Genomic DNA, 24200 nt, shown 5'->3' on the forward strand with positions numbered 1-24200 from the left:
ATATTTGAACTAGTACTGGTTACCTCCTAACGACAAGCGTGGTACGATGATTCTGATTTCGCGGGCAGCGCCGAGCACGTCGCGGCCACGCCTGTGCGGCTGAATGCGGGAGCGCGCAGGGCCAATGCCCGCGCTCCCGCAGCTCCAGAGTTGTCCCTGGAAACTACAGTTCCCAGAGTGCCCCGCGGGCCGGTGGAAGCGCGGGGCGGAGTCTCGTAGGACCCGAATGGGGACAAGATGGCGGCTTCGCGGTGAACCTCTGTGGAGGTAACTCTTTCGCTTCTCTCAGCCGGTCGAGGATTCCCAGGGCACTGGGCAGCCCAGAAAGTTTTTCCGCAGGTGTTGAAGTTTCCTGCAGGGTGTCTGCGGCAAGACCCAGGATCCTTGCGTTCTGCAGAAAGGCTGGCGTGTGGCTGTGCGCCTCCTGCATGGCTCCCTTCGTGCCTAAGCCGACCACTCGGGTGGAGCTGATGGAGCTCGTGGGTCGGGAGATCTCTCCGGATCGAAGCCTTTCGGGTCTGATCTTGGTGCTAGTGTCGGTGCTCCTGGTAGCCTAGTCCTCAAACCTCAGTCCCGCCGAGAAGCTGTGGCTTTTGCTTCGCGGTTGAATTTTAGAACTAGGGGCCTGCCCTCTGAAATTCTCTCCTGAGCTGGATAACCTGACCTCAGCTGGGTGTGCATGCTGTGGGGCCTCGAGCAGAGGGGATCTCATGTTTTTGTTCTAAAACTCGTAGTCAGAAGATAGAGGTTTACATCGCTCCCATTCACCTGTTAGGGGAATAGTGGGCAAGTAAATTACTCCACCTCTTTGAAACTCGGTGCTTAATTTGTAAAATAGAGAGGCGTACTCAACAGATTTGTGAAAGTCAAAGCGCATAGCGCATGTGAAAATGGGTTATAAACTGTGAAAAGCACGCCGTAGAAACTCAGGTTTAGCAGTGCTCGTGTACTGACAGTGTAAGGATATTAGTCTGCTTAGTTTAGTGTAGCAAATAAAAATGCATGGCCTAGCGTTCTAATTCCGTTTGATCACTATCGGTGGAAGGAAAGGAATGGCTATTAAGACCAATTAAATTCAAGAGGTATAACGATGGTTGTATGTCAGTTATTCACAGCACCACGTAGAGGTTGTGATTGTATCCCCATTTTATCCCAGAAGAACTGAGGGTCATCTAGTTAGTCGCTTGCCCAAAGTTTCCCAGTTTGTAATTGATTCTATAATCCTTGGAAACAAGTCTTTTTAAGTTTTATATTTTAGTTTCTTCGTGAATCAAAGATACCTCACAGGATTTATAGGAATGTAAAATGAAATGGTGATGAAAGCACCTTAGCAAGTTAAACACCTTATACATACAGAACAGGTTGAAATTTTATTTGGAACTTTAGCATGTTTATGTGTTCCTCTAAATCACTGTTTAATAAGCCAAGGATAGATTTTTTTTTTGAAAGCCCCCATACATTCTTTATTTTTATTGTTAGGGAAGGTGTGGGTTTACAGAACAATCATGCATGACCAAGGATAGATCTTGATGGTTAATATTTAGTTTGACCAGAAACAGACGACTACTTCAAGTGATGGTAATATCTTACATATGGTACCGGGGAGGTTGTTCCCAGACACACTAATATTACAAGAGGATTATCTATATACCATGTGTAAGTGTTTCTAAGAGCAGTTACACATTTATTATACTTGTTAAGTGTAAAGAACTGCCCTGGGTTTAGGCGAAATAGTTGTGGAAGTAGTTTCTGGGTTTCTTTTGATGTTTAGTGATGTTTTTTGTCCTGTTGCTGAATTTCATAGGTATGGAAGGTTGCTTAAAAGTTTTGCTTGAAGTGACTATGTAATTCTAGGTAGCGGTTCCTATCTTGTTTTTGCGATGTTAAATATATCATTTTAGTATACCATCAGTAGAGCTGAATTTTCTTTATCTCTTAATCAGGCTTGAAAATATGTGTGCCTAGAAGCAGATTTTTAAAGCAGTTTCTCTTCAAAACATCTTTTTATACCACCCTGTATATACCTTGATTCACCATGGCAGTAGCAGCAGTAAAATGGGCGATATCAAGTAGGACTGTCTTGAAACATTTACTTCCAATCCAAAGTAAGTAAGTTTTTTTAATGTTTTAAAAGAGTTTTGAACTTTTTCAGGTATTATAGAAATATGTGTTTCTTCTAGAAAATGTGAAGCATAAGATGCTCCTGTTAATTGCAAGAGGGTTTATAATACTAGAAAAGGGAGAAAGCCTAAATTTCTATCAAAGGGGGAATGAATAAATTTTGGTACATCTTTACTGTGAATATCATGCAACTGTTACCAGCATGGAAAGACCTAGGTAGAAGAGTAGAAAAGTATGTCACAGAATTCTGTCTATTGTATGATCCCATTTGTGTGTTTAAAAGATGATCTACCATATACATACATTTGTATATGTGTATGTGTATAAATGCAGGATAAAAGGTTTGAACCAAACAATGGTTATCTGTATAGACCATGAGATTTAGCTGAGGGCAGGAGTAAAGGATGAGTAAAGAGAAACTTTCTCTTGTTTGAATCATTTATACATAGTATGTATACATAGTATGTTTTCATGTAATTACTTTTTAGTAGATCTTAAAATTAGCAAATAAAGGATAAATTCAGTCTCATCTTCCAAATATGTGGGGTTTTTTCTGTGTATCTAGGCATTGTGATTTCTGTCTTTTTTTCCCCTAAAGAACTGTATGTAGCTTAATATTTTCTTCAAAGGCTATTAATACATGTTTGATAATCACAGCATTGCTCTATATAAGTAAATAGAATATTAAACCTTATTTCCCAGCCAACTTTGCTTTTACTTTATTTTTTTCTCTGTGAATACTATCCTTCCATTTCTAAAATAGAGATGGGTAGATCACGATACATTTGTTTTTTTCATTATTAGCTCTATGTCAGCCAACTTCTGTATATATCTCTGCCTACATTTAATCTCTTTCTTTGTGTTTCTTATTCACAATTATTTGTAATTGAAAGTTTCCTTATTAAGTTAAAGGGAAAAGAGCTGTTTGAAGACTAGGGTAAAAAGATAGTCTAATAACTAGAGAATTTGAGGTAAGGAAAGATATTTCATATACCAGTAAAATCCTTTGTTGAATGGAATGTTCAGAAGTTTGCTAAATCTCACTCTTATAGGAAACCTTCTGTCTTCCCCGCTCCCTTTTTTTTTTGAGGGCTCTAGAGCATAATAACATTTATCACATCCTATTCAAGGTACAATCAACTTTGTAACCAACTAAGTAAATGGAAGAGGAGATTGCTAAGAGACTTGAAATATAAACTATAATTAGAGTGAAAACAAAACTGCAATCAGGTTTTGGTTCTGTAGGAACATTTTTGCCATTGAGAATTGTGAAAAAGACCCTATCAGTTGGCTTCTCCTTTTCTTAGCAGGAACCCAGGTCCAAGGTTGATGGGAAGCCAGACAAGTTTTTTACCTAGTCCAGGCCCTGAAAGAGCAGTTAGTTCTCAAATAGGTTAATTTACCTCTGGACAATTGAGGACTGACTGTGTGTAATTTTCCTGCTAGACTAAATTTGTACCGTATCTGCGTTACTTTGGTGTCCTCAGTGCCTTTCTCACATAATAGGGAATAAGTGATTACTGAACTGATTTGAATAGGATTAGCGTAACTGTCAAAATATCTAGTTAATTAAAAATTATGTTAGGTTATTCCAAAAGGTCATTCCATTATTACTCAGTTATCCTAATCCTCAACGACTGCCTAACTTCTTGTGGCCCAAACCCCCTTATTTTGTACAATTCCTATTATTACTTTTATTATCAGAGAATATTTTATAAGAAAAAGAACATTAAGATTGAAGACAGACCAAAACCATAATTAAGGGAAGAAGTCCAATAAGCAAAAATAAAAAGACTTTCCTGTAGTCTAGAATGAACATTTAAGACCTTCCCAGATATATAGTCAGCATGGGAATTTAGAGCATTTTACGGTTTTTAAAGCGCATTAAACCGTTTGGTCCTTATAACAGTTTCAGATTTGGTAGGCCTTGTAGTATTATCCTTTTCATGAAGGTGAAAGAACGTGAGTTCTCAGGCCCCTATTAAAAACTCACCTAGGGCCATGTATCTCTGGTAAATGAGACTTGTAACCAAAACCTATGTCTCCCTGTCTTAGTCCAATGTATTTTCTTTGCTGAACTTCCTTTCCTGTAGTAAAGCAAAATATTGGGCATTTGAAGATTAATTGGGACTGCTTTCAGCTTTTATAGATTTTATCAAAATGCAGTTAAAAATAGATATGTAACAAGAATAGTCCATAAATTATGAAGAGCTAACTCTCATTGAAATTCCTTTTTGCTTTTGGTTGATTGGTATTAGCCTGTTCATTTATGTATTTAGAATTTTTTATTCTTCCCATACTTAGAATTTTTCTGTTGGTAAAATGTCAGATAATGAGTTTATCCAGTCTTAGTTGTGCAGAAATTAACATTGTAGAATCAGTTTGGCAGTCACTTTTTAATTGGTAGGCACTGTGGGGGGATACAGTGATGAGAAAGGTATGCTTCTTGTTCTTACAGAACTTGTTTAGACTTGTAGAGTAAGCAGATATCTATGGAAATAAGGAGTATCTGGAATACGAGGTAGAATGTGGTATGTGCCATGAGGATACAAACACATCTTTATAAATGTTGAGTAAAAATTTTGTTTCTAGTTGAATTGAAATGTGGTTCTCTTGAAGTTTCTTTCCTGCCCATTTACAGAATACCTCATTCTGTTTCTCCTGCTTCTACCACCCAATTCTCTTTCTTTTGAAGAACATATACATCACCTAGCTGTTTCTGTTCAGAGAGTGCAAACTTCTTTTGATACTAACCTAATCCATGCATAAATAATAGGATTGCCAGCAATGTCAAACAAGAAAATATAGAAAGTATATATATATATATATATATATATATGTATATATATATGTTTTACGTTATCCTCTGATTTGTCTTACTGAATGTTCCTCTGTATTAGCCAGATACTTGAGAATTAATAAATCTTTTGGCAGGTGAGGTTAAATTTCTAATTCTTTGTATTTTGTTATTTTACATTAATAGAATTTTGGGGCTAACATTTTGCTGAACAAATCTTTTGCATAATAATTCTGTTGAGACTTTTTTTTATGTCTTGGGTTAAAAATTTATATTCAGATCCCTAGATATATGCAATCCTAGAGGAGAAGAAAGATGTACAAAGATGGAAAATAGACACACATAAATATAACTGATGCACAAAAAAAGACTATAAAGAAGGTGTAGCAACGTCATGTGAAATGTTGATTAGGGAACATATAAATAGACAACTCTCTCCATGGTGAAAGAGCTTGGTGGCAGAGAGAGTAAAAAACATTGCACAGAAAAGTAGCATTTGAATTGAAGGATAAGTTTTGAACAAAGTGGGGGTGACATTCCATACTGAGGACATGGAGATAGGAAAGGGCAGGATATGTTATAGTTCTGTGCAGCAGGAACAAGAGGCCTTGTCAGGAGAAGTTGATCCTTGACTTTAACCAAGGTATATTCAGAACTTGTTTTAAAAAAAACTATCCTGAGCTACATTTGGATTTTTTTCTTTTTATTTCAACACTTCTCTCTGAACCTAGGAGAACCTTTCACAAACATCTTTTAAAGTAATTATGGCTCTTGAATGTTCAGATATTCTAAAAAAGGAAAGTGTGCTTTGATATATGAGCATTTGGGTTAAAAAATATTAATTGTATACAAGTTTTGTATTTCGTCGCTTATCTTCCTTTATGAACTGTGTACTCCAACCAGCCACGCTAAATTTTTTAGACTACCCTAAAACTTCCTGTTCTCTCATAACTTCTCTGGTCATGGGTGCCTGTTAATAACTCTGCAAGGAACACTGTATTCACCCCTTGTCAACTCCTACCTACTTTCCCATCCTCAGAGCAATTCACATGTCATCTGCTTCGGAAAGGCCTTCTTAGTCCTCCCCACTTGGGTGTGCCTATCTGTGTGCTTCCCTTACTCTCAGCTTGCCCATCTTAATAATGGTTATCCTCTAGACTGAAATTATTTTTGTACTTGTCTGTCTCTTGTACCAGACTGTTAGGTCTGATTCGGGAGTGGGTCTTAATTTGTAGTTGAATCCCTGGCCCCTAGTACAGGCCCAGTATATAGTAAACCCAGTAAATATTGGTTGAATGAATGAAACTAGCTTTACCTTAATGTGTGTACATGTGTTGAAATTTATTAAATCCAATTTACTATTTGGGGTCTTTGCAGATGGAGCTTTATTTCGCATGTGTCATAAATCTACATACTCTTCTCTTCCAGATGACTATAATTGGTATGTATTAAAATTCACTTGAAAAATAACAGTCTGTTAGATGTATCTGAAATGATTTAATTTGATTTTCTTGTTTTGATGTTTTTATTATTCCTTTATTTTTAAAAATAATTTCAGTGATCTTATTTACCCTGTGTTTATAAACATTTTAAATAAAAATCATTGTCATTGTGTTTCAGTGAATATTTAATTTGTTGTAAGATAAACTTGCTATTAGAAGTGTTACTTTTTTCTTCCTGAACTACGCTTTAGCTTTTTGGAAAAGTTAATTAGTTTTTATACTTTTGACTTAGAGTTCATATCTATTAGAGTAAGCAGTCATTTAACTTATCTTTTGATATTTAATAATCCTAAATTACAGATATTTGATAAAACCACCATTTATTTGGTACTTATTCAATTCAGTTATTATGCTAAGAACTAGAAGTAACAAGCAAATAAGACCTTGTCTTTTTTTTCTGTAGCGGAATCTGATATGCAGAAACTGCAGCATACTGAGCTATGTTGTTTTTATTGCACATTTAGTAAAATATATTTTCTTCCCTCTTGACACTAGTTTTGAGTTCTAGTTATACATTTAGTGAGAATTAAGATAAATAGTGACAAATTGGACTAGGTAACGCTTTTTGAACCTGATGAGATTGAGTCTTATTAGTGTTTTGCATTATGTAAAACTCCATCTTTACTAAAGGTCATTTGCTTGGTTAAATATTTGCCGTAGCCATGTTATGGTATTCTATCTTAAAATCATGGTGAAATAAGCTACTGCTTATTTCGTTAGTTCAAATATACTGTAGTTTAATTGCCAGTCTAGTTCAAATCTGGTTGTTGTTGAAATTCTAGATTCACAGAACCCTTTTTGTGGGCGGCTTCTCTCAGTTCTACTGTTCTGCTGAGGCACTTGGAGAAATTCTTGTTTGGAAAATGTGCTCAGCTACAATCTTTATGAATGTTGATTCTTTACCTGGAAGATTATTTGGTTTGCTTAGCTTTAATAATTCAACTAAATAATAGCCTCGCAACTTTCTGAAGGTATTTTTTAGACAAGGAAAAGAAGTTCTAACAGTAAACAGGAAAGTAACAGTAAACATGACTGGTAAACATGAAAGTTTCTTCCAAAGAGGTTGGATAGATTAAAATCATAAATAATTTGAAGAATAATTTAGATAAAACAGTGATACACCTGAGGTTTGTTGTGGTAGTTAAGCTGATATAATTTGTGTGATGGTCTGAGTTGCCCCTATATATGTGTATCAGGATTGCCAGGTCAGTGATGCAGCATCTTGTCTTAGGAATTAATTAATTAATTAATTAATTAATTATAGCTCTAAAAATAATCATTCTGCCTTGAATACAGTATAATACTGTTTCTATAACATTCTTTTTTTTTTTTTTAGCAAAGTAGAACTTGCTTTGACATCCAATGGCAGGACGATAGTATGTTATCACCCTTCTGTGGATATTCCATATGAACACACAAAAGTACGTATGAGAAAATCTCTTTGTAGGTTTTAATTTGCTGTCAGAAATGTTCATGCTTCCTTACCCATGTCAGAAAAAGCCACATGGGATCCAATTCATCCACACTTGCAAGGCTGTTCTGCAGCATCCTAACACACCCTCCGGGAGAGCATCAGAGAAGATCTAGTAGGGGCTGAGACTTTCATTTTCCAAGGCCAGTGATAACCCTGTCCCCCTCCCGCACTGCCCACCATGGTATAGGTTCTCCCTTCCAGAAGGGAGTCGTTTGGTTTCCTTTGTTTTTTTTTTCATTTTATTGTTTCCATTTTTTTCAGTATATGAAGTAAACCATTTAAGCACGTTTATGAGCATCATTTTTCTGGTCCAGAATATTTGGTAGATTTCTTAACTGTGCATCAAACGTACAAGTATAAGCTTTTAAAACACATGGTCCCTTTCTATCCCATATTATAATCTGATAAATTATGAAAAATTAGTAATTTTGAGTGCTGTTTCATAATTTTTGCATTGTTGATTCTCTTCTTTCAGTATTTGGTGATTTTTTTTTTTGGTTTTTTTCTAATGGGCCAACATGGGTTTATATTTTAAGTGGACTAGTTTACTTTTTTCATATTTCTTCAAAGCTAGGTTATTAAATAGAATAGGTTTTGTTTTGTTTTTGTTTTCAATAAAATTTACTTTAATTTGACCTGTCTTATTATTTTAAGTTCTAAATGCTTTCTCCTATTTTGTAAGCCTTCTACTATATTTAGTAATATTTGAGTTGTTTGGTTTTTTTTTTTGAGGAGAAAATAATTAGATAATTTAAGTCACCACATGATGCTTCTAGGGGTACCTCTTTTTAAAAATCATTATCGTGGGCCAGAGTACTGGTTGATATGACAAAATAGATTAATGTGCTTTGGCTAATTTTCATTCCCTTTTATTTACAGTATTATTTTTTATATTACGTTATCATTTGCTAATTTTCATTCTCTTTTTTTATATTATCAAAGATACAGTATATTTCTGGCTTGTTTTCTAGCCAGATGTGTTAGGCACTAATTTGATCTCTTTTCTGTTTTACTTCCTTGAGTTATGTATAGAAAAATAGGTGTAAGTCATTGGCTTTGGGTCTGTAAACCCTCCAGCTCACACTCCATTCTTATTTTCTGATATATTCCTGTTCTGTGCTTTGTATCTGCCCAAGATTGCCAGGTCATTTCTCAGCATCTGGATTCTTATCCTTATATGGCCTTTTTTTTTTTTTAAGCAGTTTTATTGAGATATATTCACATATCACTTATAAGGCCTTTTATACCCCTGATCCTGAAACTTTTCTTACCTTTCCCAACTCTTAAAATTTTTCACTGTATCTTTTAGAACTTACTGTAATTATTAGTAAAATCTCTAATAACCTTAAGTTCTTCCAGATTGTTGCCTTAACCTTTGGGCTCTAACAGAAACCTGGCTATACCCAGGGGACATTTTTCCCCCAGTAGTTCTCTTAAGTAGGTGCTGTTTTCTTACCACTGGGCCTAGAGGTGAGGGAGTATCACTGCAGGTCCTCATTTACTTTTAGACCATGTTTTCTCTCCCTAACAATTTCTAGATTTGTAGCTTGTGTCATCCAACTATACTATGATCTTTTTTTGTTGTAATCATCTACCAACCCTCAGGTCACTTCTCCCTCAACCTTCTTTCTTCCTTGAAGAGTTTAGGCTTACTGTCATGCTCTCCAACACAGTTTCTAAAATTCTTTGTTATTTCAATATCCATATAGGTGATGTTTAAAACCTTAACCTCTCTCTCTCTCTCTCTCTTTTTTGAGTAATGAAAATGTCTCAGAATTGATGGTGGTGATGAATGCCTCTCACTTTTAGTCTTTCCATACTTCAGTCACCCACTCCATAGTGATAAGCTGAAGTTTGTCATAACCAATTTCTGCTCCTCCTTTGTACCAGTCTAAATTTCAGGAATTCTGCTAGCCGACTACCAATTCCCTTTAGTTTTCCAACTCGAAAGAATTATTCATCCTCTCATTAGGACCTATATCCATTGATGCAACCACTTTTTCACATTCCTTCATCTATCTCATACATTCTCACTTTTCTCCTTACCCAGCATAGATACCATGCTCTGTCATTGTAAACTCTCCTTTGTGTACATGCTGAACTCTCCTGTATCCTCTTTCTTTGTTGTAGCACTTGTCCCATCTTGCATCATCGTATTTCCTCTCTCTAGCCTCGAGGACCATTCCTGTCATTGTGCAAGTACTCATTCTACTGCCACCACACTGGCTTCCCTCTAATACATTTTTAGATATATTAGGGAAGTTCCTGCCTCAGGGCTTTCGTATTTCCTGCTTCCTCTGACTGGAATGTTTTTTCCTGAGAGATCCTCATATTTACTCCCTTGTCTACTTTAGGTTTTTCCTCATTTACCACCTATTGAGGCCTTCTTTGACCACTGTATTTAAAGTTATGTCTGTACCCCTGTACTACATATTCTTCAATAACATTGATCATTTCTAGAAAACTATGTTTTCTTGGTTTTTTTTTCCTGACTGTCTCCTAGTACTAAAGTATAAACTGTTTGAGGACAGGGTCTTATTCATTTTGTTCTCTGCCGTATCCTTAGCACCTAGAATAACACTTTGCACTTGTTAGGTACACAATAAATATTTGTTGATTAAATGAATAAATTTGTCCCTCTTTGTGCATAAAGATTTTCTGATTTAGGGTTAAGAGACATTCATATAGGGAAGCATGAGTATTTTTCTCTCTCAAGCAGTGTAAGTTGTAGATTGGGTTGCACAGTAAGAAACATCCTTGAAAACACATTGTTGTTAAAATATGGTGTGTTCTTTCTGAATCCACATTTACAAATCTTATGAAGATAATACATAAGTACATAAATACCTAAAACGTGACTTAAAATTCAAACTTGATATTCCTTTTTCAGGGAAATAGGGCTGCAAATCTTGTGTGTTCTTTGATTCTCTATGTTCTGGAAAGCATATTGCACACAAAGATCCTGGTCAAATCCTCAGAAGTATCAACCTTAAGAAAGTTAAAATGATTTTCATCTTTGGTTTTTTGGTAATCCACTCACATTTGAATCTAAAACATGTGGTTACTTTCCATAGGTCCAGATAAAAGGATCCTCCTTTCTACTTCTGCCAGATGTGTGTTTTATTAAAATTACTAATATCCTAAAAATATTGTTCTAGAATTTAAGATTTCTAGTTTAGGAAAGTAAAGGTATTACACTAAGAGCAGAAAATAATGATTTGGAAAAATAAAGTAAAAATATATGTATTAGGCAAGTGTTTTTAGTGGTTGATTTTAACATTTTAGACTCAACTTCCTGAAAATTCGGAAGAAAAACAAGGGAAATTCAGGGTGATAGTTCAGAATGCTTTATAAGCTTTGTGTTCAGTTTTATTTGGTTTCACATGCCCTTTCCTTGAAGTTTTCTCAGGGAGATCAAATATTCCCTAAAAATCAATTCTGAGTTTAGCAGAGGATCTTGGTGTGACTTTGAAGAATCTATTAATTCCAGTGTGTTTTTATCTGTACACCCGGAAAATTAAAAAAAATATATATATATCACACATATCAAGATCCCATGTACTTATGGTGATCACCTAAACTGACCATACTAGTTAAATTAGGTAATGCTCTACTCAAAATATGAATTTTGCACCAAATAAGCATCTTTCCCTTTACTCTCACAAGAAGTCCTTCATGTGCTTATATATTGCATTTTAAAGAGGTCTTATTGTTTCATGTACATGAGCTAAATATGTGTCTTACCCATAGTTTGCAAACTTCTTGAGGTGGAGACCTTATTTTTAGAACATTTAGTACAGTGGTAGAATGTAGTAGTTGTCAATAACAGTGTATGGATGTTCTAGTTTGCTAGCTGCCAGAATGCAACACACCAGAGACAGATTAGCTTTTAATAAAAGGGGATTTATTTTGTTAGTTCTTCAGAGGAAAGGCAGCTAACTTTCAACTGAGGTTCTTTCTTACTTGGGAATGCACAGGATGGTCTCTGCTGGCCTTCTCTCCAGGCCTCTGGGTTCCAGCAACTTTCCCCGGAGTGATTTCTTTCTTATCTCCAAAGGCCTGGGCTGAGCTGTGAGTGCTGAGATGAGGTATGCTGAGCTGCTTGGGCTGTGCTACGTTGAGTCTCTCATTTAAGCACCAGCCAATTAAGTCAAACATCATTCGTTGCAGTGGGCACACCTCCTAGCTGACTGCAGATATAATCAGCAACAGATGAGGTTCACATGCCATTGGCTCATGTCCTCAGCAGTATAACTAGGCACCTTCACCTGGCCAAGTTGACAGCTGAATCTACCTACCACAGTGGGTATAAAGTAGATTGTAAATTCTGATTTTCATTGTGTTTTCGTACATACCTATGAAATTCTTTAAGCAAGGCAATGTTACATTCATGTGTTTATGTTATATACATTGTTATCATTTAATATGTAAAATATAAATAGCCTGACCCTTCAAATCAGTGATTCTTAAAGGCTTTCATGAGCCAGTCTTACCAACGGGAATATGTTGTGTCACTCAGGTGTATTGGAAAGGAGTTGAGATTTTAGTAACTAATGTCTTTGGGGCACAAACTAATTACTTAAAGTTATCATAAGCTATCACTTGATGGCATTTCAGTCACCTGAAGGGAAAACATTGAAATTTTTCTTACGTTCATTGGATATGAGAAAGGTCATTTATGAAATGGTTTTCATTGTATCTCACATTAATAATATACAAGGAAGGGATTAAAATAACTTTTAAGTTAAAAAATGATAGGTAATTTATACTTTGGGGAAACAAACTGAAGTAACATCTTTATTATTTGGAAAAAAAACTAAATTATTGTGAACTTTGTCATTGGGGAAAACATCCCAAAATTTTGTTTGAGAATTAAAAGTTTTCTGATTTTTTTCATGAATAATGCAACCAAGTGAAACTCCATTCTGATAACTTATTTACCCACTGTTTTAGTTTGCTAATGCTGCTGAAATGCAATATACCGGAAATGTGTTGGCTTTTATAAAGTTACAAGTAGATAGTTCTGAGACCATAAAAGTATCTAAACTAAGGCATCCAGAGAGATACCTTGACTCAGGAAAGCCTGGGAAGGTGCATGGCTGGCATCTGCTGGTCCTTTGGCTTCTGGTTTCAAATAGCTTCCCCAGGAGTGTTTTCTTTCTGAATTTCCAAACATCTCTGTGTTGGCTCTAAGCTTTTTCTAGAATCTTTCCCTTTGTAAAGAACTCCAGGAAACCAATTAAGACCCACTTTGAATGGGCGGTCACAGCTCCATTTAATCAAAAGGTCACACCCACAACTGTCACATTTCCATGGAAACAACCTAATCAAAAAGGCCTCATCTTAAATAATAGGTCTGGCCCAGCAAGATTGAATTGGTAAAAGATCATGACTTTTCTGGGGTATATCACAGTTTCAAACTAGCACACCCACCTTCAAGTACTGAAGTACTAAGTATGGTGTTCTTTTTTTTTTAATTAATTCAATCAGATGCTGGCTTACATTTCTAAATTTTGATGCTTTCATTACTTACTATTTCATAGCCTATCCCTCAACCAGATCCTGTGCATAATAATGAAGAAACACATGACCAAGTGCTGAAAACCAGATTAGAAGAACAAGAAGAAAATCTTAAGCAAGGACCCATGATAGAACAGCTTAGCAAAATGTTCTTTACTACTAAGCACCGTTGGTATCCTCATGGACAGTAAGTTCTATTTTTTTTTTCTTTGTCTGCCACTAGACACACTAAAGAAGCCCATAACTTCCTTTCTTTAACAAACTTCTGAATGGTATATGGCAAGAGGAAGTTAACATGCAATATAGTAATTTGTACTTCTTTTTTTTAGAAATTAAACAATGTAATCTTTTATTTATCTTTCTTTTTTTTAACTTTTTTATTGTATAGGTTAGCATATATACAGAGCAAACAAATGAAAAAGCAATAGTTTTCAAAGCACTCTTCAACAAGTAGTTACAGGACAGATCCCAGAGTTTGTAATGGGCTACCATATGATCCTCAGATTTTTCCCTCTAGCTGCTTCAGAACATAGGAGGTTAGAAGGCTTAAATATTGTTTTATCACCACAATCGACTTTTTTGTGAAAATTAACATATATACAAAAAAGCAATAAATTTCAAAGCACAGCACCGCAGTTAGTTGTAGAACATATTTCAGAGTTTGGCATGGGTTACAATTCCACAATTTTAGGTTTTTACTTCTATTCTAAGATACTGGAGTCTAAAAGAGATATTAATTTAATGATTCAGTAATCATATTCAGCTATCTTCTCAGTATAACTCCACCATCACCCTTGATCTTTCTATCCCTCTCTTTAGGGGTGTTTGGGCTATGGCCATTCTGACTTTTTCATGTTGGAAGGGTCTGTCACTAATATAGGGTAGGGAGATGAAACTATCTGATATTCTGGAGAGGCTGGGCCCTCTAGGTTTCAATACTTAGCTGTCCAGAGACCCATCTGGAGGTTGTAGGTTTCTGGAAAGTTACACTAGTGCATGGAACCCTTGTGGAATCTTATGTCTTGCCCTAACTGTTCTTAAGGATTGGCTGGAATGGTCCTGGTTGGGGGTTGGCAGGTTGTGATAGGTAGCAGTGTCTACCTGAAGCTTGCATAAGAGCAACCTCCAGACTCTATTTGAACTCTCTGTACTACTGATATTCTTGACTCTATTTGAACTCGCTCTACTACTGATACTTTATTAGTTACACTTCTTTTCTCTCTTTTGGTCAGGATGGCATTGTTGGTCCCCTGGTGCCTGGGCTGGTTTCATCCCTGGGAGTCATGTCTCATGTAGCCAGGGAGACTTTCATCCCTATATGTCATGTCCCACATAGGGGGAGGGCAGTGATTTCACTTGCACAGTTGGGCTTAGAGAGTGAGGCCACATCTGAGCAACAAAAGAGGTCCTCCAGAAGTAACTTTTAGGCATACTGTTCTAGTTTGCTAGCTGCTAGAATGCAACACACCAGAGATGGATTGGCTTTTAATAAAAGGGATTTATTTTATTAGTTCTTCAGAGGAAAGGCAGCTAACTTTCAACTAAGGTTCTTTCTTACACAGGAAGGCACAGGGTGATCTCTACTGGCCTTCTCTCCAGGCCTATAGGTTCCAACAACTTTCCCCGGGATGATTCCTTTCTTTATCTCCAAAGGCCTAGGCTGAGCTGCGAGTACTGAGATGAGGTATGCTGAGTTGCTTGAGCTGTGCTACATTGCTCTCTCATTTAAGCACCAGCCAGTTAAATCAAACATCATTCATTGCAGCAGGCATGCCTCCTAGCTGACTGCAGATATAATCAGCAACAGATGAGGTTCACACACCATTGGCTCATGTCCACAATAATAAATCTAGTCACCTTCACCTGGCCAAGTTGACAACTGAATCTAACTATCACACATACCTCTAGTCTAAGCGTCTCTGCTATCTACATAAGCTTCACAAGAGTAAGCCTCAAGATCAAGGGCATGGCATATTGATTTGGGTGTCCCTGGTTTGACACGGTATCGGGATTTCTTGATGGTAAAGCTTAATAATTCTGTATTTTTTCTCCCATCCCTCAATAGACCTTGCCAATACTTTTTTTTTTTTTTTTTTTTTTTTTTTTTTTAAAGGAAAGACAGAGAGAAGGAAGGAAGGAAGGAAGAAAGGGAAACATTTTTAAACATTTTCTTGTTTTATTGTATTCTGTTTCTCCGTTTTTTTGTTACATGGGCTGGGGCCGGGAATCGAACCGAGGTCCTCCGGCATAGCAGGCAAGCACTTTGCCCGCTGAGCCACCGCGGCCCGCCCTTGCCAATACTTTTTGATTATCTGGTTAATATACTCTAGGATTATCCAGGCATTACCTTAGGCTATATAGGATTAAAGGACTTCTTTCTTATTCTGGGCTCCCTGTGTTTCAGTTGTTCAAATGAGCTATACGGATAGGTTGAGTTAGATTATATGCTATGGAAAATTTCAGTTCCAGACCAAATAAACCTTTCTTCCTTTTGTCTCAAAGAGTATGTGTGGTTCTGAAATATAGACCATTGTATTCCTTACCCCTGTGTTCTGAATTACTTTAACCCCAACCTGAGTGGCTTCATTCTTATCTCTAAATATCAGGTTATCCTCTCCAAATCCAGAAATAATAATTACTACTCTGGACTAAATATGTCTGCTCTAAAAAGCTTGCGGTCTAGGTCCCTGTTTTCTTGTAAGCATTTCTAAAGGAGACCATTCATTGTGTTTTCTTGTAAGCATTTCTAAAGGAGACCATCCATTGTTGTTCTTTTATTTCTGGCTTATTTTGCCTCACCAAATGTCCCACATGTTCGTTCACATCCTTATTTGCCTCATGACTTTGTTCTTTTTCTGTAGCAGCACAACATTTGTTCATAAGTATATACCATCGTTCACCATTCTACTTCTCAGTCAGTGAATCCTTTAGCCACCTGCATTCATCAGGGATCATGTATAGTGCCCAAAGTCCACAGTGCATCAACACTCTCAATTTTAGATAATTTCATTGTTCCCAAGAGAAAGAAAACCAATAAACACACCCTCGCCAAATAGGAAATCTAAACCTCCTCTTAACTCTTATCCCTTCCTCCATTATTTACCTCTGCTGTTGCTGTGGTAGTGCTTATGGTTTCCTTTTAATCATAGCCCATAGCAATAATCATTTATACCTTAAAGTCTACACATTCTATAGTTAAAATGAAATACTACTTCTTTTTCCTTTATTTTAATGGGAGGGGGGCAAATTTAACCAAAGCTTTCAGTGCAAGAGTTCTTGAAATTTTTTTACATTCTTTAATAGTATCACTTAGTGTGTTGTTTTTAATTCATCTTCCTGATTTGTCTTCAACTCTTTTTCCATTTCTTTGACAGATTTGAATTGCTGCAAAAAAAATTTAGATAGAAACCAGAATATGAGGAGGGAATGTAGGAAGGGTCTTACAAAGTGTCATGTGTTCTGCCAAGGAGTTTAGATTTTATTTTCATTGTCAGATTTTAATGCATGGACTCACATGTCCAAAGTATATGCGTTAGAAAATCATTAAAGAGGCTCTGTGTTTGGATAGACAATATATGGACAGATTGGAGTCAGGTATAGCAAATGATGGGGCGATGTATGTTATTCTCATTCCTTTGAAAACTGCAGATGCTCTTTTGTTTGCAAGGACTCACATTTATTACGTTGATTCTTACCCCATCTGTAACTCTGACTTTAGTTTCTTCTCTTGATTCTTCTTTCTTATATATTTTTCTTCTACCCTACCAAACTTTGAGGTGGGCTTTTTTGTTTATATTTATTTATTTGAGTGAACTTTATTCTCGTTCATTTGTTTAACTCTGTACCTAGCATTGAGCTACTGCATTCAGTGCATATTTATGGAATTAATGACCTATATTCATTGAACTGCCTTTTTAGGTGCTAGGAATACAGTGATAAAAAATTCACTTCCTGTTTGCAAGTTGTTTATAGACTAGTTGTTATAGAAGATGGTAAATAAACAATTATAGTTCAGTGTGATTGAAATTTAAAGGATGTTTAGAAGTTAGCCATGAAGAATGGGGAAATAGCTTCATAGGCAGAGGAAAAGCAAGTCAGATTAAGTATGTTAGGGAATTTGCAATTCCTTCAGATTTGAATAGAAACCAGAATATGAGGAGGGAATGTAGGAAGGGTCTTACAAAGTGTCATGTGTTCTGCCAAGGAGTTTAGATTTTATTTTCATTGTCAAATTTTAATGCATGGACTCACATTTCCAAAGTATATGCGTTAGAAAATCATTAAAGAGGCTCTGTGTTTGGATAGATAATATATGGACAGATTGGAGTCAGGAGCATCTGTTAGAAAGCTATTATAGTAGTCCAGGTGAAAAACATTAAAGGCCTGTGGGAATAGAGAGAGAAAAATGAGAGGACTTTAGTTTAAAAACTTTAATGACAGCAGTAGGTGGCTGACTGGATGTAGTAGAAAGGGAAAGGGAAAAGTACAGAAAGCCTCCCAAGTCTCTGACTAGGTGTTTGGGTGCATGGTGGTGCTGTTCATCCAAGTGAGGAAATAGGTTTGGGAGTGAGAAGGATGAGTTTGTTTTTGTGCAAACTGAGGGGCCTGTGGATCATCTGGTAGGGAACAATTCTAAAAGCAGGTGGATCTATGTATATGGAGCTCAGTTTACTTTTTTCTAGATGGTACTTTCTCCCCTATCCTTAGTTATAATAGGGATTCCTTGGGGCTTTTCCTCATCATAAAATTCACTCTGAGAGGCAGGTGGTGGCTCAGTGGCAGAGTTTTTGCCTGCCATGCTGGAGACCCGGATTTGATTCACAGTGCCTGCCCCTGTGAAAAAAAAAATCACACCGAGGACTTTAATTATAGCTATTTTATAGATGATATGTAACCTACTATACATTTTTTTATTTTATATTCTTTATTTCCAATATCACTGACCTCAGAATACTTAAACCTATATATTTTTCCAGAGTTTTAAATTCACTGTAACATATCACAGCTCTTCTTTTTCCATCAAAAGCTTCCCCCCCTTTATATTCTCTCTAATAAAGCTGGTCTTTCTATATTAATTTCCCAAGAAAAAAAATCTGAGATATTTTTGTCAATATGGTGTTTTCAATTCCTGTTTTTATTTTATATCCTCGTCCTTGATTTTTCTTTCTTATTTAGCACTCACTCTGTTTAGTGAGTGATATTTTTCCTGTTTTTGTAATTCTCAGTAGGGTATGTTACAATGAATTAGCAAGCCATTTAGTAGCCCCTTATCTAAGTTATTGCCATATTCTAAGTTTCTTTCCATAATTCATCATGCCTGGCATGTTTAGCTTTTATTTCTTTCCCCTTAGCCAGATATTTTAATTTAAGCTCCACCTTGAATTTCTTCTGTAATATCTTTCAGTACCTAATTCCATCCTGCATGTTCCATATTGTTGCAGTAAAGGTCATTCATAACCAAATCACTGAAGTTATGAAAATACTCTAAAGATGTATAATGTGGAGGGGGCAAAACTGAAGGCAAGAAGACCATTAGAAGTCTTAAAATCAAGCATGTACATCTAGTGTAGACATTTAGACATTTACGTATATTTGATCTTATTTACTTATTTAATCTCATTACTGCTAAGCAGCTTTTTGTGGCAGTTTAATTTAATCCCATCAGGATTACTAGGCACTTCTAATCGTAAGCATGTTTTAATTGTATGGAATTGACTGTTCCAGTATCTGTCCTAGCTAGTAAAAATTCAGCAGAAAATCCCTAGTTACTAGGTATATATATATATAGGAATTTTACCAGTACACATTGTCCTGTAGATCCATCATCTTTCAGGATTTTAAATTAGCCTGTTTATGATCACTAATCTTTCAATAAGCATTAATTTGGTATCTCCTTATATATTTGGGATTAATGTGAGCCATTTGCAAGTGTTTGTTTCTAAATGTCAGAGACCTTAGAGATGTTTTAATAGATGTTTGTATTTCACAATTGCTACGTTACAATGATCAAAAGAACAAGACCCATTTTGAATTTAATTACTAGGGATATACAGCATCTTTTGAAATAAGTTTTTATTGTAAGGTATAAAACATGTTTAAAAAACATTTTCAAACAATACAGATGTGTTTAAAGTATAAAATGGAACTCTCTGTCTCTATTCTTGTCTTATTTCCCTTAGATAAACACTGTTGCTCTCTACCTATATGAATAGTTCTACATCATATTATAGTTGGTTTTGTGCTTTTTGAGCTCCAGTGAAGTAAAACTTTTTTTGAGAGTAAAACTTTGTGTCAGAGCAGCCTGGACTGAATCAAGCCATCTTGCCTCTGCCTCTCACAAGTTAGTTATTCAGTCTGCTTATCTATTAAAAAGAATAGAAATAATTTGCCTAATTTTCATGATGCATTTTTAGATTAAAATATAATCATAAAAGCATATGGTGGGGTGGTTCAGTGATAGAATGCTTGCCTTTTATGCAGGAGACCTGGGTTCAAGTCCTGGACCATGTGCTACCCCCCCCAAACATGGTGTATGCTCAGTGATAGTACAGTAGTAATAATTGTTAGTATTGTCTCATAGTTTTCCCATTAATTCACTTATTTTTATTTTTACTTATTTATTTTTAACTAACTTTTAAAAAAAAATTATTTTTTTCAAATGCTGAACTAGCATGCCGTTTACTCTTTTTTTTTCAGAGAACACTCCAACAAGTAGTTACAGAACAGATTTCAAAGTTAACAAACTGTTATGGGTTACCATTCACTATTTCAGATGTTTCCTTTTAGCTGCTCCAGAACACTGGAGGCTGGAAGAAATTTCTTTTTCTTTTTTGTGAAAAATAACAAAGATACAAAAAAAAAAGCAATAAATTTCAAAGCACATCGCAACAATTAGTCATAGAACAGATTTCAGAGTTTAGTTTGGGTTACAATTCCACCATTTTAGTTTTTACTTTTAGCTGCTCTAAGGTACTGGAAACTGAAAGAAATATCAATATAATGATTCAGCAGTCATACCATTTGTTAAACTCTACCTTCTTTGTATAACTCCACCATCACCTTTTTCTTTCTCCCACTCTTTAAGGATATTTGAGCTATGCCTATTCTAACTTGTACATGTTGAAAGGGGCTGTCGATAATATGGAATTGGGGGAGGAATCCAGTTGATGCTCTGAAAGGACTAGCCTCTCTGCATTTCAGGGCTTATTGGTCCAGGGACCCATGTGGAGGGTGTAGGTTTCTGAAAAGTTACCCTAGTGCATGGAACTTTTTCAGAATCTTGTATTACATCCTGGGTGTTCTTTAGGATTGGCAGGAACGGTTTTAGCAAGTGATGATAGGTAGCAATGTCTAACTGAAGCTGTCTAGCTTTCTTTTTTTTTTTTTTGTCTAGCTTTCTTTTGATTAATGTTGCATGATTTATCTTTTGCCATTCTTTTACTTTTAACTTGTGTTTGTCTTTATATTGAGAGTGGATTTCTAATAGGCAGCATATAGTTAGTTGGGTCTTCTTTTTTTTTATCCAATTTGACTTCACACTTTTCCCTTAACTCATTTCATTATCAATCCATCTTAAATGTTTTTCCTTCAATTTTCAGTACTTTTACTTTTCCTCTGCCATTTGTTCTTAGCTCATTTCATTCATGTAACTTCATTTAATTATAGATTCTTTGAATAGCTACTATTGGAGTTAGCACAACTGTGTGTAACTATAATTTATTAGGTTATGTTAGTGTTATATTGCTGGGTAATTTTTGGTTACATCTTCTTCAAATCATTCTTTCAGTCAGGAATATATCTTCTGTTTTGTAATTTTCCATAAGACTTTTATTATAGTATCCTTAACACAATGTATGGGTGCTGAATTATTGTCTGATGAATTGTTTCAACTAATTATCTTCATAGCGTCTTGAAAATGTTCAGTTCTTTTTTTATTTTTTTACATGGGCAGGCTCCAGGAATCGAACCCAGGTCCTCTGGCATGGCAGGCAAGCTTGCCTGCTGAGCCACCGTGGCCCGTCCCAGTTCTTTTTTTAAATGGTACTTTATTTTTTATAGTCTTTGGGATGGTCCACTGGGTTAATTTCCCAGTGATTCTTGGAAATTTTATTCCCAGAGTTCAACTATTGGGTTATATGGGTTTATCTAGTTTCTGTTTTATCTAGGTAGGTAACAAGTGGGTTAAGATGTTCCCTATTATCAGATTCTTAATCAAGGTCAGCAAAGGCATTTTGATCCCAGGGTGTTGCCCCACCTCATTAAGTCCTGAGCCTACTTTCATGCAATTATTGGCCTCACCCAAGGTGGTTGCACTGGGAGTGTAGGCCATATGACTATACAGAATTGATGCCAAAATAGTCTGTTGGCCAATAAGGATTGATGATTAGGTTATTTCAGTTTGATAATCTAAAGTTAAAAATGTTACTGCTGAATTTGTGAGTTGGATTTTACCCTTTCCTAATCCTAGTGATACTGTTTACTTTAGACAATGTGACAATTCGGAGTCTTCTTAGATTTGGTCTTATACTGTGACTGGGTGGTAGAACTATCATTCTTAGTGTGGAAGAGGAGCAATAAGGAAACCCAGGATATTGGGTTTGAGGTTAGATTAAATTTTAGTTCCCTACCCTCTGCCCTTGTCTGAATGATAATTTTTATAATCAGTAATGCAAAGTTTTAAAAAATAGCATATGTAACCATGAGGATCCTGCTATTTCCTGTTTGTTGATATCACAGGTGATGAAAGCAAATTAAACTGGTTTAGCCATTTTATTATATATCTGAAGTCATGGGGTTTGAAACATATTCTTCTTTTTTTTGAATATTTTTGACAAAACAACTTACAAACACATTCTTAACAAGCACAGATTCCATACATGGTGTATGATCAGTGGCTTACAATATCATCACATTGTATATTCATCACCATGATTTGCGTCACTCCAGATAAATAAATAAAAAGAAAAAAGAAGAGTCATACATACCATAACCCTACCCCTCGCTCTCATTGACCACCAGTATTTCCATCTACCCAATAATGTTTTAACCTTCAAACATATTCTTAAAAGGTGCCCTTTACATAAATGTATTTTTCTGCTCCCTATAGGAATGTGTATTCGATAGCCTCTCTGTAAGTAGTAGTTGAGGACACAGTTCTGAGTTTCTTCACAGCTGCCACTGAAATGCCTCTTGTCCTTTGTGTTGCCATTTGCTCAGGAAACAGGGTGTGGTGAAAGCTAGGCCCACAGCTGCCACACCTGCACACAGACTCTTCTTCCTTTCTCCAGTCTTCCTCAGTTAGTGTGAAAGAAATCAAGTGTTGGTGCTCTCCTTTCAGTATGATTCTTTCCAGAAGCTATCATTTCCAGAATACATTCAGAATACATTCCTGTTGGTCATCTCTGAGTTTTCTGTTACTCTTCTCTGTTCATTCAACCTTAATAACAGTCATCCAGATTAGCATATTAAAATTATTTTTAGGATCTGAAAGGAGATTTTTCAAAATGCTTAATAGAAAATAATTTTTACAGTTGGGAAATGTGGCTTTTTTTTCCTAAATTTATTTTATAGTATAACATATACAAAGCAAAGAAAGAAAAAAGCAATAGTTTTCAAAACACTCTTCAACATGTAGTTACAGTTACAGGACTGACCCCAGAATTTGTCATGGGCTACCGTACTGTCATCTCAGATTTTTCCTTCTAGCTGCCCAAAATATAGGAGGCTAGAAGGAATAAATATTTTTTTATCATCACAGTCGACTTTGTGTGTGTGAAAAATAACAAGTATACAAAAAAGCAAAAAATTTGAAAGCACAGCACAATTATAGAACATATTTCAGAGTTTGGCATGGGTTATGGTTCCACAATTTTAGTTTTTTACTTCTAGCTGCTCTAAGATACTGGAGACTAAAAGGAATCTCAGTTTAAAGATTCAGCAATCATATTAATTTGTTAAATCCTATCTTTGTATAACTCCACCATCATCTTTGATCTTTCTATCCCCTCTTTATGAGTATTTGGGCCATGGCCATTCTGACTTTTTCATGTTATTAGAAGGGACTGTCAGTAATGTGGGGTAGGGGGATGGAGAAGAAGGGCTTCCCTAACTGATGAACCTGGGCTGGGCGTTGAGAGCGCTGAATCCTAGAATGTGGCTTATTTTTAAGAAATATCAGAGATGTATTTAACCATATAAAAATAGTAGGTTTCATTGGTTTCTTTTAAAAAAATAGTTCAAATAGCAAAAATAAAAGAGATTTGATTTCTATCAGAAGCAGTTTATTTTTATTAAAATAATCTCATTTGAAATATTTTCTTCTTTTCCAAGGTATCACAGACGTCGAAGGAAACTGAATCCCCCAAAAGAGAGATGATTTCCAAGTTCTGTTTAGGACTCAGAGTAATGTTATCTTTTGCCTTATTTGCCATTTGAGAAAATATGATCTGGTGTATTTACTAATATGTAATATAGTAAAATGGTAATAAAATATCTTTCCATATAAGATGTATTTCTTACATATATTAGGTAATTCTGTATTTGACATTCTTTTTTTAGAGAAACCTATTTCATCTTTTTTCTTTTGAGATATTAAAGTCTATGATTTATTTTTATGTGTCTTTACTGTATTGTAAGCATAAGTGACACCAGAGATATATGAAGGAAAAGTGTGTTGGTGCTCAAAGGTCCTGTAACAGAGGAGGGCAGGCCTCGCAGAACCCCAGGGGGGAACCTGGCAGGACGCAGGCAGGCAGGCAGAGAGCAGAAGGGTCCAGTGGCCTGGAAA

The 24200-nt window shown here is 35.8% G+C and overlaps 1 protein-coding gene across 1 annotated transcript; it reads left to right on the top strand.

Moving 5' to 3' along the window:
* Positions 1 to 173: 173 nt before the first annotated feature.
* MRPL42 (mitochondrial ribosomal protein L42) lies at positions 174 to 23918 on the top strand. Its single transcript, XM_077111601.1, has 6 exons — positions 174 to 267; positions 1944 to 2105; positions 6296 to 6359; positions 7757 to 7841; positions 13438 to 13601; positions 23744 to 23918. Exons 2-6 carry the CDS (start codon positions 2036 to 2038, stop codon positions 23787 to 23789), a joined length of 429 nt encoding a protein of 142 aa, XP_076967716.1. The 5' UTR covers positions 174 to 267; positions 1944 to 2035; the 3' UTR covers positions 23790 to 23918.
* The last annotated feature ends 282 nt before the right edge of the window (positions 23919 to 24200 follow it).

This window comes from Tamandua tetradactyla, chromosome 7 (assembly GCF_023851605.1).
Source record: "Tamandua tetradactyla isolate mTamTet1 chromosome 7, mTamTet1.pri, whole genome shotgun sequence".
Taxonomy (NCBI): domain Eukaryota; kingdom Metazoa; phylum Chordata; class Mammalia; order Pilosa; family Myrmecophagidae; genus Tamandua; species Tamandua tetradactyla.

Bases quoted from the DNA above. Each gene is read 5' to 3' on its own strand.
- MRPL42 (XM_077111601.1), top strand. From the start codon at position 2,036: ATGGCAGTAGCAGCAGTAAAATGGGCGATATCAAGTAGGACTGTCTTG. The intron at 2,106-6,295 runs GTAAGTAAGTTT...GGGTCTTTGCAG, and splicing joins ACATTTACTTCCAATCCAAA to ATGGAGCTTTATTTCGCATG. The intron at 6,360-7,756 runs GTATGTATTAAA...TTTTTTTTTTAG, and splicing joins CTTCCAGATGACTATAATTG to CAAAGTAGAACTTGCTTTGA.